This window comes from Rhea americana, unplaced genomic scaffold, assembly GCF_003343005.1.
Source record: "Rhea americana isolate MKP2758 unplaced genomic scaffold, rheAme1 scaffold_179, whole genome shotgun sequence".
NCBI classification, from domain to species: domain Eukaryota; kingdom Metazoa; phylum Chordata; class Aves; order Rheiformes; family Rheidae; genus Rhea; species Rhea americana.
In genome coordinates, this window is record NW_028185916.1 from 508598 (window position 1) to 521905 (window position 13308).

A 13308-nucleotide genomic window follows, 5' to 3' on the forward strand; every position below is an offset into this window, starting at 1 on the left:
CAAAGCCTCTTCAAGTTAGTGAAGACATGGCTGGTTGATAACAGTGGTTATATGACCTCGCTGTAAAATTTATGTTTTTCCACTCTTCTAAATGGTTGTTGCTGAGAGGAAAAGGGCATTCATGAGTGGCTGTGCTCAGCTGTCTCTTTTCAACTAATATGCAACCAAACCATAACGGCTTTCTTATAAAGCTAATCCTAATCTTTATCTAAATAAACTCTCTGGATATGTTTTCTTAAACCTGAGGAAGTTTATTTTAAGAAGAATATCAAAATACAAATGCATTTTGTGGAGAAAGTGGTAAGCAGGATTAAGAGAGAAAATTCACTTCTGATTTAAAAAAAAAAAAAAGGATGATTACTGAATTGCTAAAGCTGAGGCAAATTCTAGCTTTGAAAGCATGGGGTCTTTGGAATTTGATCATCTAGATTAGCTTATCATCTTGGAAAAAAACAGTTTTGGGAGAAGAAACCATATTAGTTGACTGCATCTGTATGGTCACGCACACTTGAGATTTGGACAAATATAGTAGAGAGAGAAAACTCGAGGAAATACGTTGACAGAATATCTGCGTTTTAGACATCTGCCAAACATCTAACATCAGGTAACCAAATCTCACCTTTCTATCAAAAGGCTTTTTATGGACTTGCAACACTACTGAACCTTGAATTGTTGCTCATGAAAAATCATTAGCAAAGTTCCTAGAAGACACAAACACATCCTCTTTATCTGTGGGGTCAGAACTGTATCTGGGATAGGATGATATTTTCCAGACCCTTGATCTTCTCTGTCTGTTTATGCTAGTAAAGAATGAGAACAAGACAGTAAGGCATGATTAAGAAGGAATATCTTTCCTCACAGTTACGTTCTCATTATTTACTAAGTAAACACATCATCAATCTCAAAATCATCTGAAACTGCATCCTTCCTGTAGATAATGAAGATTTATTACAGGAAAAACTGTATTAGAAGGTATATTAGGAAATACAAACATACTTACAAGTTACTCCTTCACTGTTTTTCTGCGATTTCTCCGGTACCTGCATGCTCAAGGTTGAGCTGCTTTATGCTTGGTTATCACTTCGCTGTCTGTTGTTTGCTCCTTGCAGTTCATGTGCTGTCTCTCCCATGAGCTGTGATAGGTGTACGCAGTCAGAAGAGCAGAGACAGTAACTTCCTTGGGAAACATTTAAGATTTCCATAAACACATGGTTAACATCAACTTAAACTCACATATGGGCAAGTAGGTAAGTTTGCTGTGAGAATGATGGACCCAAAAGCTGATGATGGACCACAGACCCGGCCATAACCTGTTGGATGTAAGATGCCTTTCTTCCTCTGACACTGAAAAGAGCTCTGTGTGAAGATCTCTGATTTCAGTAGGTCTCAATGAATTTTTAAGAAAGAAAGTTCTTTTCCTCCCAAGGAAGGGAAGAAGTATGTATGTGAAAAATCATAAACAATTTACAGAGATAAAGAGCAGAGGATGTAGTCGTTTTTTCTATCACATATTGTGGGTCTGCAAAACAAGAAAATTGTCTTTTCAAAATAGAGCTAAGTCAGTCAGTCATATAATCTGTCATGTAAGTAAGTAAGTAGGTACCTTCTGGTTAAACCTGTGGAGGTGAAAGTAAAACAGGCATAAAATCAGATTATAAATTTAACCTTATACAATACATAGCACTTGTACAGCAATGCCTCAGTTTAAGGGCACTTCTGTTTTCCTGTTGACAAGAAAATGAAGTCTCATTTATACAAGCATTGTACGTAAGGAGGCGCTGGTAACAGTTTAGTACAGTTTTTGACTTAATCCCATGACAGCGGAGATTGCACATATGGAAAAGTATGTTGTGATCCACAAACATGTCACAGTCAGTTATTCTGTATATGACATCATTATCCTCTTATTCTAGCTGCTTTGCATTTGGGTCCTCTGTGCCTTTATCCCTATCTGTGCTCCCTGCAGCACCCCTTCGACAACATCTCTTGTCTCCTTAAATATGGTTCATATTTAAATATGGTTCATATTTAAAAGTAACATCCATGCCCTTTCATAGTGTAGGTTTAATAGGCTAGTGTGTGTGGGGGGGACAGTATTTGTAAATGAATTACAGAATTACCTACATAAATGAAAGCAATTACTGTCAGTCTGCATGTTGCAAATGTTACCCCATTGTTTTGTGCCTGAAGAGAGAGAGCGTGCAGTCAAGCTTGATTTCCTTYGAAGGACAGTACACTGAAAAAAAAACCTCAAAAGAATACTGTGTTATTTGAAAAGTTGTAGCCACCATAGCAGGAACCGTGTGTTTCCTGTTTTATGATACTTAGTAAAGAGTCTCACCATTTTTACTTCTGCAGCTTTCATGGCAACATACTAGTTTAATTTGTTTAAAAAATTCAGTATTTTATGGGAACATGAGAGACTAAGTACTCATCAAGAAAGCGAGCAGAACTGAAGTGCATGAACAGTGCGATTAGAAACTACTGATTCATGCAGCTCTCCTGTTTCCTGTATGTGCCTTCATCTAGCATCACCATTACTGGGGCTCTGTGCATCTGCCGCGTTGCTGACTGGAGCCGAAGGTACTGGAGCGCAGGGCAGGGCGGAAGCCCATCACAGAGGTGTCTCCCGAGTGAGCGCAGTGCGGGGGCTCCTGCAGGACTCAGCAGAGGAACAAAGGAAGGGCTAAGCAGCAAAATCGGCAATCTCTGAAATACTGGCTGTTGCATGAGCCCATTTCATTACCACAGGTGGAAAGAGCTAGTTCCACGGACTTCAGTAAAGTTTTCTTGCCTTTACTGCTTTGTGACCTCCAATGAAGAAATTTCCTGTCCTTCATCTTGCTCAAAGTTCGTGGTTGCTGTTTTGGCAAAGAAAGCTGACCCCTGTGCGTGCCAGAGCAACAGCTGCCACTCCTCATTGAGCCAGTTATTTTTCTCCTCCCTAGTATTTCTCCATGTCATTGGGGACCATTAGTTCACCATCACTGTGGCTGACTATGCTAAGAAGTTCTTAAACCACACAGAAAATTACTTTTATATTATTAGCATTTGATTCCAAAAATAATAAACACTGTAGTTAAATAAATGTTCTCTTTCTGTCCTAATGGATTGCTTACTATTTTAAAATTTTCATCTATTGAGAGTGAGTTGACAGAAGTATTACGATGGTTGTTTTTTTATAATGTAGTAACACCACATATTTCACTGCTTCTGCATAGTGTCTGCATGTAGGGGTGCATACATAAATACCTCCTGGCCTTCAGAGGCAAAAAAAGGGGTGTATTTTTTTATAATCAGTGATTTTTTTTTTTTAATTTCTGCACAGCTGAGGTGGCATTGCTTTCTAAACTGCATGTACATAGAATGTGTATAAAACTAACTAAAAGGAGGAAGCAAGGAAGTATTTATTACTCGTGTACACTACAAATGAATGGTGGTATTATCCTGCTAATTATAAAAACCACAACATAGACTATAGTTCTTAACCTCAATGTACATAAAAGATGATTTCAGTAAGTACGTACTGTAAATAAAAGTATTTGTGCCCATTTCCTCACAAACTAAATTAGCTAATGGAAACTGCCAGGAAAGGGTTTAAATTAAAGCACATCATTATTCTTTTTCCTCAAGGACCTGTTCTTTAAAAAGCTTCCATTTGTTAGAATTTTTCTACATGCGAATGCAGAAAAATCTCACTGTCTTTGTAAGCCTATGTTGCATTGTAGTATTTGAGGGAAGCAGTTTTATGAGACTTCAGTAAGTTATTTATCGTCTAACTTGGATGCAAAACAAACTCAAAATACTCCTGAGGTGTATTAATGTAATTGCCGTATTTGTGTATGTAATACAAACTGTATAATGCATACATACACTCACGCAACAGAATACCTACATCTTTTAGAAAAACAGCTCCTGGAAGGTAAATGCCCCCAGATTCCCCACTGCTCTTTCTCTGTCACCTCCCAAATGTTAAGGGAAATTACCTTAGGCTGGTTCTGCAACCTTGGATGAAATCTCCCTGTTCTCCGAAGGGGAGAGTGTGGTGAAGCCACTGGAAGCGGATAGGCTCATCGAGGCAGATGGAGCACTTTCCAGGAGATCAGAGGGGGGGAGCTAATGGAAGAGAAGGATCACCATGCAAAGGTTCCCTTCGGTTTTTTTTTTTTTTTTTTTTTTTTTTTTTTTTTTTTTTCAGTCACATAACTTACTTACACTGGGATTGAATTAATGGTATTCTTTGTGGGTGATCTGAAGATTATACTAACATATATAGTAATTACTGAAGTGTTGCAGCTACTGATATTACACTCACTTATATTCTGGTGTCACTGTTAAACCAAGAATCTCAGTTTTCATTAAAAAGAAGTTACCATTATCATGGATGGAGGGGTGAGGTGGGGGGAACAGTGGAAATAAATAAATAGCAATATTTGTAGCTCAAAAAACACAGCAAATAAGTAGTGGTGAAATCACAGCCCAGATAAAGGAAAACTCTGGTGTCTTCAATGGTCAGGATTTTACTATTCAGCTGTTTGTTTAGTTGATTGAGTTTATAGAGGAGTTTGTTATCTTCCGAATACGTCTAAGGGACAAAATCACTTTTTATATAGCAGCCTTGGTTAAAGAACCATGAAGTAAATTCATAATAGCATATGCTTGCACATAGGAAAAGGGGGAAAAAATTAACAGAACAATGTAATAAGAAGCACGTACTTCCCTTGCTGTAAACGCAGCACTACTTCCTGTTCATCATAAAAATGTAAATAGACTATTTTTTGAAATAGTCATCAAATAAATCAATATTTGTCTTACTCTCTGATAGGTTAGTGAAACAAAGGAATAATAAAGACGTTTCTAGGAATGTTTTCACACAGTTAAGCCCTGCAGTTATAAGATACATTTTCAATAGCTGACCTTGTTTCCAAAGGTTTTTAACTTCTGACCATTGAAAAAAGAGTTGAATGAAGAGTTGTGTATTCGATACACAATTCTTTACTTTTTTATCTGCATGAAAAGGGAAAGTGTAGCTGAACTTTAAATGAGATTTCAGAGCTTGTAAGCAGCTAGTTCCTAGCTCTTTCCTCAAATAATAAAACTTCAGTTCCCAGAAAGAAAGAAAAAAAAATGAACCGAGTATTTCACCTGGTGTTCTAGCAGACTTGCATTTACCAAGAAACATCTTGTGAGTACTGTCTTGCAGGATTTTCTCATAGCTTCATTCCAGAAAGCAAGTGTCTGCCACTTCTTTATGTCACAGAGGGAGCATCTGCAAATCTCTGTCAAGAATAAGTGCAGGAGACTGGTTTACATACATGCTTTGAGAATGAGGAAATTCTGTATTTGTTGAAATGCTACAGAAACAACTTCTGCTGACATAAGACAATGCAAGCACTTTTTTTTTTTAGTACACTGAACAGACGGTTAAGAAAACTCAGCTGAAGTACTTGCTAAGCCACGCTTCTCTTTCTTACTCATTCTGAATATTAAATTTTTGAACATACCAGTTATTTATTACACTGTTACATTTATGAATCATTGGGGGGGGGGAAGATGCGTATTAATAGACTTCTACTACTGCCAAGACCTGAAATAGTTACATTACAAAAATTTGAAAAATAGACAAAAATCAACTGAAAATCTGAATTTGGAATTTTCTAAACCCCACTGTGTGCAGCTTGCTTTATTCAGTGGCAATTTTGAAAATTTTCACTTAAATTCTGATTCTGACTACATCTCCTCCTTTGAAAATAAATACAGCTTAACGTATGTGCATCTGTGTGTATACGTTATATATGCGTATCTATATGTTTACATGTACGTACGCACATCCATACAGCACTCAGAAGCTTTGCCCCTGAGTGCGTTCGTATGCCACACCACTCTTTTACAGGAAAAGGTGGGTCCTGTTAAACTGTGCACACACAAGTCATTAGAGAAGAGGACTGCAAGTGCTGGAGATGACAAGGGAGCTGCTCCCAGGCTATGTGGTGCCAGTCTTAGAAAATACGTGTCTTCTGGCCTCTGTTTCAGTARATGGTTGTGAAGTAATTGTAATTACAGAATCATTCTGTATTCCTCTTGCAGTGGAAACAGTAATACTTGCTTACTAGTAACTGACAGGTGACACATCTAAACAAGGGATGCTTTTTTAAACCCTTCTTTTCAGAATTACTGTCTTGACTGACATAGGAGTCAGACCTGTAAAACATGGTAGCTGGAACGTTACGTCTACACAGGAAGTGCAGAAAGGGGAAAAGGGAATCAGAAAACAGCTGTTTGCTTGTTCTGCTATTGACTCTTTACATACCACTTGCTACAGGTCTCTAAATCAAATGAACTTAAATGTTTGTTTAATGAATATTTTTTTATCAGTCTTCCATTCATGTGAAGGTTCATCAGTTTTCTTAGATGTGTTATGAGACCTTGAAGAGCCTGCTGAATATCTGAGATAAAAGCATCCAAGTGAAAACAGTCCTTGAGTATATTAGATTTACAGTAGAACAACAGACTTACTTACTTACTTACTTATACCAAATTCTATATAATAAATAATGTTATTGCATTGAAATATAAATAAATACAGATGCTTTTAGAGATGGCGAAAAGAAAAAAGTAAAATGTATGGTCTGATTCTTACCAGCTGTAGCCCTAGGAATGCCTCCTAAAATTTACTCTGAAGTTTGAATGCAGCTAATAACTCCCTGCCCTCCCCCCGCCCCCCGGCCACACCCATAGTGTGCATGTTTGTTTTCTGCAGAGAAGTAAAAGACTACTATGAGGTTCACCTGGAAAACTGAGCAGAAATGTTGCCACTGAGCCGTTGCAAATAACATAGGTACCCAAAAGGATAGAAATCCAAAAGAATTTCTTACTAAATTTCATTGCCTATTCAGAGATGCCTAGAGCAAAGTAAAACGAATGGAGATGTCTGTCCCTACCCCCAGTAAATGCAGCAAAGCAACTAATTTAAACAATAGCCTTAATGCTTAGCTAGGTATTCTGCTTTTGACTTAGGGGACACACAGCCCAGTTCACCTCTGGTGATTGCTTCAGATAGATACCTCTTTCTGCAAGCCGAGTCCTGTCTCAGGGATTGACGTGTAGAGCTTRAATAATAGAGCAGAGCTTCAGTTCCTGTGGCATGGCAAAGAGTCGGTGGCATTCAGCCAGCTGAACTTCAGAGTCATTGGGTTTCAGCATTTAAAAAGCCTGAGCTGGTACATGTCCGCTCTCCTATACTGTTGTGGCAAACCACCTGATGCAAACATGCCATCTGTTTGTTTGTAGAGATTGTAATTGCAGCCTCATCAAAATACGAGCTCCTTATTCCTTTATAGTAAATATATGTATGTATGTTGATCATATTGTAAAAGAAATGTAGTTTCCTTGCCCACAATGCTGTGATGACAGAGCCGTGGACTGCTGGAGCCACAGCCATTTTGTGAGAGCCACAGATGCCGGAAGGAACCGATGCGCAAATGGCTACAACACTAGATTTAGTCAAGTCATGCAGTCTTGACGCTTCCCCCCCCTTTTTTTTTTTTTTTTTTTTTTTTTGACTTTTGCTGTAATAGTATCACAAAAGAACAATGCTGTATTTTTAAGCCTAGCCAGAATGCCTAGACAGCCAGCATAAATGACAGTCCCTAATAGTCCTGTCATTTTTAAAAATACTGTTATGCAAGGGTTACATGACTCTACCTTACAAACTAGAAAATACTTGTTGAAAATTTTATATGCTGCAGGAACAATGAACATTATAGGCCATATGTTGAAATTAACATCTTTTCTTGAAATAAACATAATTATTTATGTACATTCAGTCACTCTAATGATTTTGATTTCCTAGCAGGAAGGAAGAAAATTTACTATGAGGTTCTGCTAGAGAGAYGCTACAAACAACTTGTTTGTTAGTAACTGAAGGGTCTTTCTGCTGATATAAAGAGATGGTCTCAAAAACGCAACTAAATCCAGGCCTTCACACACAGACACATAAATGCAAATAAGGCAGTACAAATGCAATCAAAAGTCAACAAAAAGTGCAACATGAGCATGTGTATACAGCAACTAATGTGCTCCTCTCACCTGAAGAATTAATTTGGTTTGGCAAAGGGAGAAGATTCTTTAAGCTTTGCTAAAATAGTTTTGTTTGCAAATCTATGTAGTGCAGTAATTGCAACAATTTTAAAAAGCCTATGCAATGAGCAAGGAGCAAGGGTGAAAGTGCTGAGGCGCATTCTCTTGCTAAAAGTGATGTTCTGAAGAAGAAATGTTTCAGCAGCCAAGGAGGATGTTTAAGGTTCGAAATAGTCTTCCAAACCATATAGAGCACTCCTAATACTTTTACATCACCAAACTGTAGTGCACTTCCTCAGTGTCAGTGCATATGCTAATGAAAGGATTCCTAAACACAATGGCTTTCCAATTRTAAGAGGCAGAGTGTACTAAAACAGGAAACAGACCAGCTCTTTGAAGCTTACATACTATCCTAAAACTGATGCTAGACTCACCCTGGTGAACCAATGCGACGACATGCTCTTTGAGAACCTCCTCTTTTCCCTTTTGCCTGGGGGGTGGGCTGGGGGGGGCTTCTAGTGGAGAGGAGGTCATAAAATGGCAGGCTGCCTAACCAGCAACCATGCTGGAGGGGAAAAAAAAAAAACAAAAAACAAAACAACACGCTTAGGTAGGCCTACTAGGTAAATCTGAACCAGGACTTACTTAAAGCTATTCAGAATGGAGATGAAATTGCCAGCCTTGTAATTAACTAGGAATGCAGCGTCGTGTTTGAAGATAAAAATCTACTCAGTTTAGGTCACACATGATTTATATAGTATCTGTATCTTTAGCAGTTCTCTGTTAACACTGCGACAACAGCAAAGGTAGGTAGCTTAAAATGAAAGATGGAGACTGTCTTTATTTCAAGAAAATCCAAGAGAATTTTAATGCTACAAAAAGCACTAGGTTCAAAATAAACCCAGACACCGTTCAGCTATTATCTGGCCCTGTCAAAAAAACCCAGATTTCCCACAGGATGAAAACCAAGACTGAATGTTTCACCTGGAAAAGTATAATTTTTTTCTAGCCCGTACATCAGACATGTAGAGAGCGATACCATCTCAGGTGCCAAGGGGTGGCATACAATGCTTAAACTTAGACACAACTGCAGTGAACATTACAGCAATTATAATTAATGCTATTACTACTGAAAGGATAATCCTGAGCTTTATCAGTCTGAGAGCTGATGGCTCCTTTCCAAGCGTTTTGAAGCAATACTGATGGCCAATTACAAGTACCCGTTTTTCAGCCAGTGCTGGCCTTTAAGTCAGATTCTGCTCTTGTTCTTTCGTTTTGTCAAGCCCTGAACCCCGTTCTCCCTATCAGTGTGGTAACTGGTTTGCAACTCTTGTTTGAAGTCTCTGGAGCACGCTGGGGCCATGTTCATGCCTAGCATTTGAGATGACAGTTCACTGAGGTTTGACACAAAATGTCTTTACCAGACACACAGCCTTGGGCCGTATTTGCCTCTTGCAGAGTGCCACCCAGTGGTAAGTCAGCTTTTATTGAGGTTGCCAAAGTCAGCGAGGGTGAGGAGGTTTAACTAAGACAGTGAACATGTCTATGGCACTTTCTGCTTCTGATGCCCACACACTGTGGGGCATCAGTAAACCTCAGATGTGTGAAAGGAGCAGTATAATACCAGTTTGTTTAATATTGTATTGCACTACAGAGCAACATTAGCAGAGCTGACGTGCCAAGGAATGCTGTCATTTCTGTTCGAATTAGCAGATTTTACGTTAGAATTATTGTTATAATTAACAAAATATATTATTGTTTCCAGGAATACTAAAGGAAAATGCCTTTGCTTTAGCATTTGTTAAATGCAGTATGCTGTTTTACTACAGTTATAGGTGGAGCAAGCAATCGATCCGCGTTCTGCCTGTTTAGCCTGAGATTGCTTGAAAAGTGTGATGGGGCACAGAAGTCACTTCCAATCTCTGTGCACCACCCTGCTCTTAATTACCACTACCATAATCTTGGCCACTGTTTTGATGAATCCAGCTACTCACTAGATAGTGTCCCACCATTGCTCAGGAGCATGCAAGGGAGTCTGGAATGTGGTGGAAGCAGCTGGAGAATTTGCCTAGTGCTGATGCAAAGGAAGTAACGGGTAGCATTTTCACAGCTCTCCTTTAAGGCGGTTTCATTACCCGTCACTAGTAATTGCAGTAATACCACGCAGACAGGTGTCATGAATTCACATTAAAAAAAAAAGAAAACCGCCATCATCTACATACACATTTACATTCCACCAGCACAATATTTCTGTGTATCTTTTCAAGTCTGACCAGTGGAACAACATGARTATAATTACCAAACATGTCAAGGGAAAACAAAAAGAATTAAGATTCAGTATGTTAATCTTTAACTGCCCTTATTCCTGACCATATTGTGATTAAAGACTGACTGCTTTCCTAGAATAATGTTTCTGTTTCTTATTACAGTTGGATAGTGTCACTTCACTAATTCAGGCTGCCAAAAATTTAATGAATGCTGTGGTGCAGACAGTAAAGATGTCCTATATTGCGTCCACAAAGATTATCAAGATTCAGAGTCCTACTGGCCCACGACATCCTGTTGTTATGTGGAGAATGAAAATTCCAGAGAAGAAGCCCCTAATCAAAAGAGAGAAGCCAGAAGAAATCCATGCAGCTGTCAGAAAAGGTTCTGCAAAGAAGAGAATCCATCCTGTTCAGGTCATGAGTGAATTCAGAGGCAGAGAAATAGTCTGATACTCTCCTACTTTTTCCATTTCCTCTCATCAAATTCTATTGGTTTTGCATCTTTTTCTCCTCACTTGTTTAATAATTACGTATGCTAATGTTTTTGCTTTTCTCTAAATCTGAATGTTAATGCTTGCTTCAGTTATTTCAAAATGTTAATTGGATTAATTAATAGCACACAGTTGAAAAAAAAATCTCATTCTCTTGTAGTGACAAATTATCACCACGTCTTTGTACTGGCATGTTTTCAGCTGAGTGCTTTGAGTGATGCATATGGGGCTGCGGTGTGACGAGTAGATCTAAATGGCTTTCATGTAGTCAGAAGGCAGGATGCCATGTGCCAAACTGTGCTGAAACTCCTACTGCACTCACTAGGGTCAGGTGTTTCTTCTCTACGGACGAACATGGCCAATACTGAATTCCATGTATTTTACGACATGCAGATTTTTAAACATTGTGTTTATTGTGTCAGATCCTTGACCACAATCATTACTCTGCGATCGGAATAGCCGTGCTGGCTGATGCTAGCTGAGGGTCTAGGCCTTCACTTTTATCCAGATTGAACGAGCTAAAGATCCACTGCCAACCTCCAGCCTTAGGCACAAACACAAGGGGAAAGTTTGAAAATGTTTGACAAAACGACAAGTGTAACAGCGTGGATGCAATAATGTAATCAAAAGCACTGATTGCAATATAGCAGYAATAAAAGCTCTTTAAAAGGCTTTCTAAAACATTAATCTGTGTTCTGCTAGCCAGCCTATTCTGTGAATCCTAATAAATCTGACTGAATACTGTATTTGGCAGTTCAAGAAAATCAAATATTAACAAGAAAAACCTGTTTTCTAACCACAGTACAAAAGAGCTAACAAATATAAAGTATATAATTATCCTGAGATCAGTGTGTGAAATACAAATATACTTACTTATATCTAGCATCTGAAGAATGATGAAATTTTTTTGCAAGGTGAAGTGAATTAAATGACCTTTTGCCTATGGCTAGCATCCCAAATGCAGAACTGTGCCTTTGAGCAATTTGATAAATGACTACAATGTATTTCAAAGTGCATAATGAAGGGAAGGGCTATCCGTATGTAATCACAACCAGCCTTCTGTAGAATACTTACAGAAAGAAACCATTTTTCTAGATCTATTTGAATCTAGATTTTTTTTTTTTAAAAAAGCAGCAAACCTGTCTTCAGTCCATGTCAGTATGTTTCCACAGATGCCATTTGCTACTTAAAGTGTTGCCTGGCAAGCAAATAGATCCTTTGCTACATTCCTGGATTTGCTGAATCAAAGGATTCCCTCAAATGTCAGAACTTTATGATACATAATTGATTGCCATTATCAGGAGGCTGCAGAATATAGGCTGCTGCTACAGGTCATTTAATATCTTATTTTGACCAGCACTGGACCTACTTGGAACAATGTAGGCAGCAAAAGTAATCATAAACTGTATTCTTCTTTGGGTGGCCACCCTATTCCTATGCTTGCAACAGTGAAGCAGTATAATTTCTAAGCTGCTGGTTAAGAAAGCCCATGAAATCTACAGTGCTCATGCCTCAAAGATCTTACAAGTCACAATTTCAGCTTCCCCAGATTTCTCCAAATTTACGATCAGTTAAATGACAAAATTAAGAATCTAAGAAAATTATTTACAATTCAAACCCTCTTTGTATTTGCCTCAGGATCTTAGTAACATGTATAGGTCTTTGTTGTCTTGCCTTTACAGCTAGTGGTGAAGTGGAGTAGGTAGAAGCAGTAAAGAGCAGGTCATACCACCTAGTGAAAAGTGGCAGATTAATATTTCAGTAATATTTCAGGTTCTGGTCTACCCCTCTGACTACCCCTCCAGCAAGACTCAGATCTTAAAAGCCAGCAGGTGAGTTGATATAATCTTGATTTTTGTGAAGGGCTTTACTCTCTTATTTATATCATGGCTCTGGGTTACACCTTTGATATAGGACACCTTCTCATCAGTTGTTTGTAATTAATGTCGTTTATCACATTGAAGAGATCACATTCTAAATAAAAAAACATAGTACACCAGGAGGAAGATGTGCCCGTCCTTTTTTTTTTTTTTTTTTTTTTGGGGGGGTGGAGGGGAGGGGGTGCGAGGGGAATATGTTTCCTTACTAGTCTCCAGCCTTAGTGAACATGCAGTTCAAAAGCCTGCCAGGCTTGTTTGTAGGAGTAGCAGCCTATCTGGCACACTAAGTTCCTCATTGAGCTATTATACTCTATTTTAAACTAGCACTTTTCTAGCATTAGTACCATTAAATTAAAGCACAGCTCATTGCTTAATGTAATGCCCCTTCCTAAAATGCTATTCAGTACTCTCTTATCCTAGAGATATCCAGCAGTCAGTTTGATCTCAGCTTGTAATACCATTCCTATTACTTTATTAGGAAAAAAAAATCCTAAATGAACAAGAAAGTCAGAAAACACTGCTGTTTCTGAGAAGAGCCAAAGGAATGATGAGTTAATTGTATCTGGATGAGTACTACCATGAGCCATTTGG

At 38.4% G+C, this 13308-nt stretch overlaps 1 protein-coding gene across 3 annotated transcripts in view; it reads left to right on the top strand.

Annotated features, from left to right (window-relative positions):
* CTNNA3 (catenin alpha 3) overlaps window positions 1–12845 on the top strand; it is a 446797-nt gene extending 433952 nt beyond the window's left edge. For 2 of the 3 annotated variants that reach the window (XM_085301619.1, XM_085301618.1), the window contains exon 18: window positions 10509–12845. In XM_085301619.1, coding sequence (XP_085157745.1) covers window positions 10509–10796 — 288 coding nt within the window. In that variant the 3' untranslated portion in view covers window positions 10797–12845. Of the gene's footprint in view, window positions 1–1109; window positions 2198–10508 lie in introns of those variants that run through there. The other variant, XM_085301620.1, reaches the window with a different exon arrangement.
* Window positions 12846–13308: the final 463 nt, after the last annotated feature.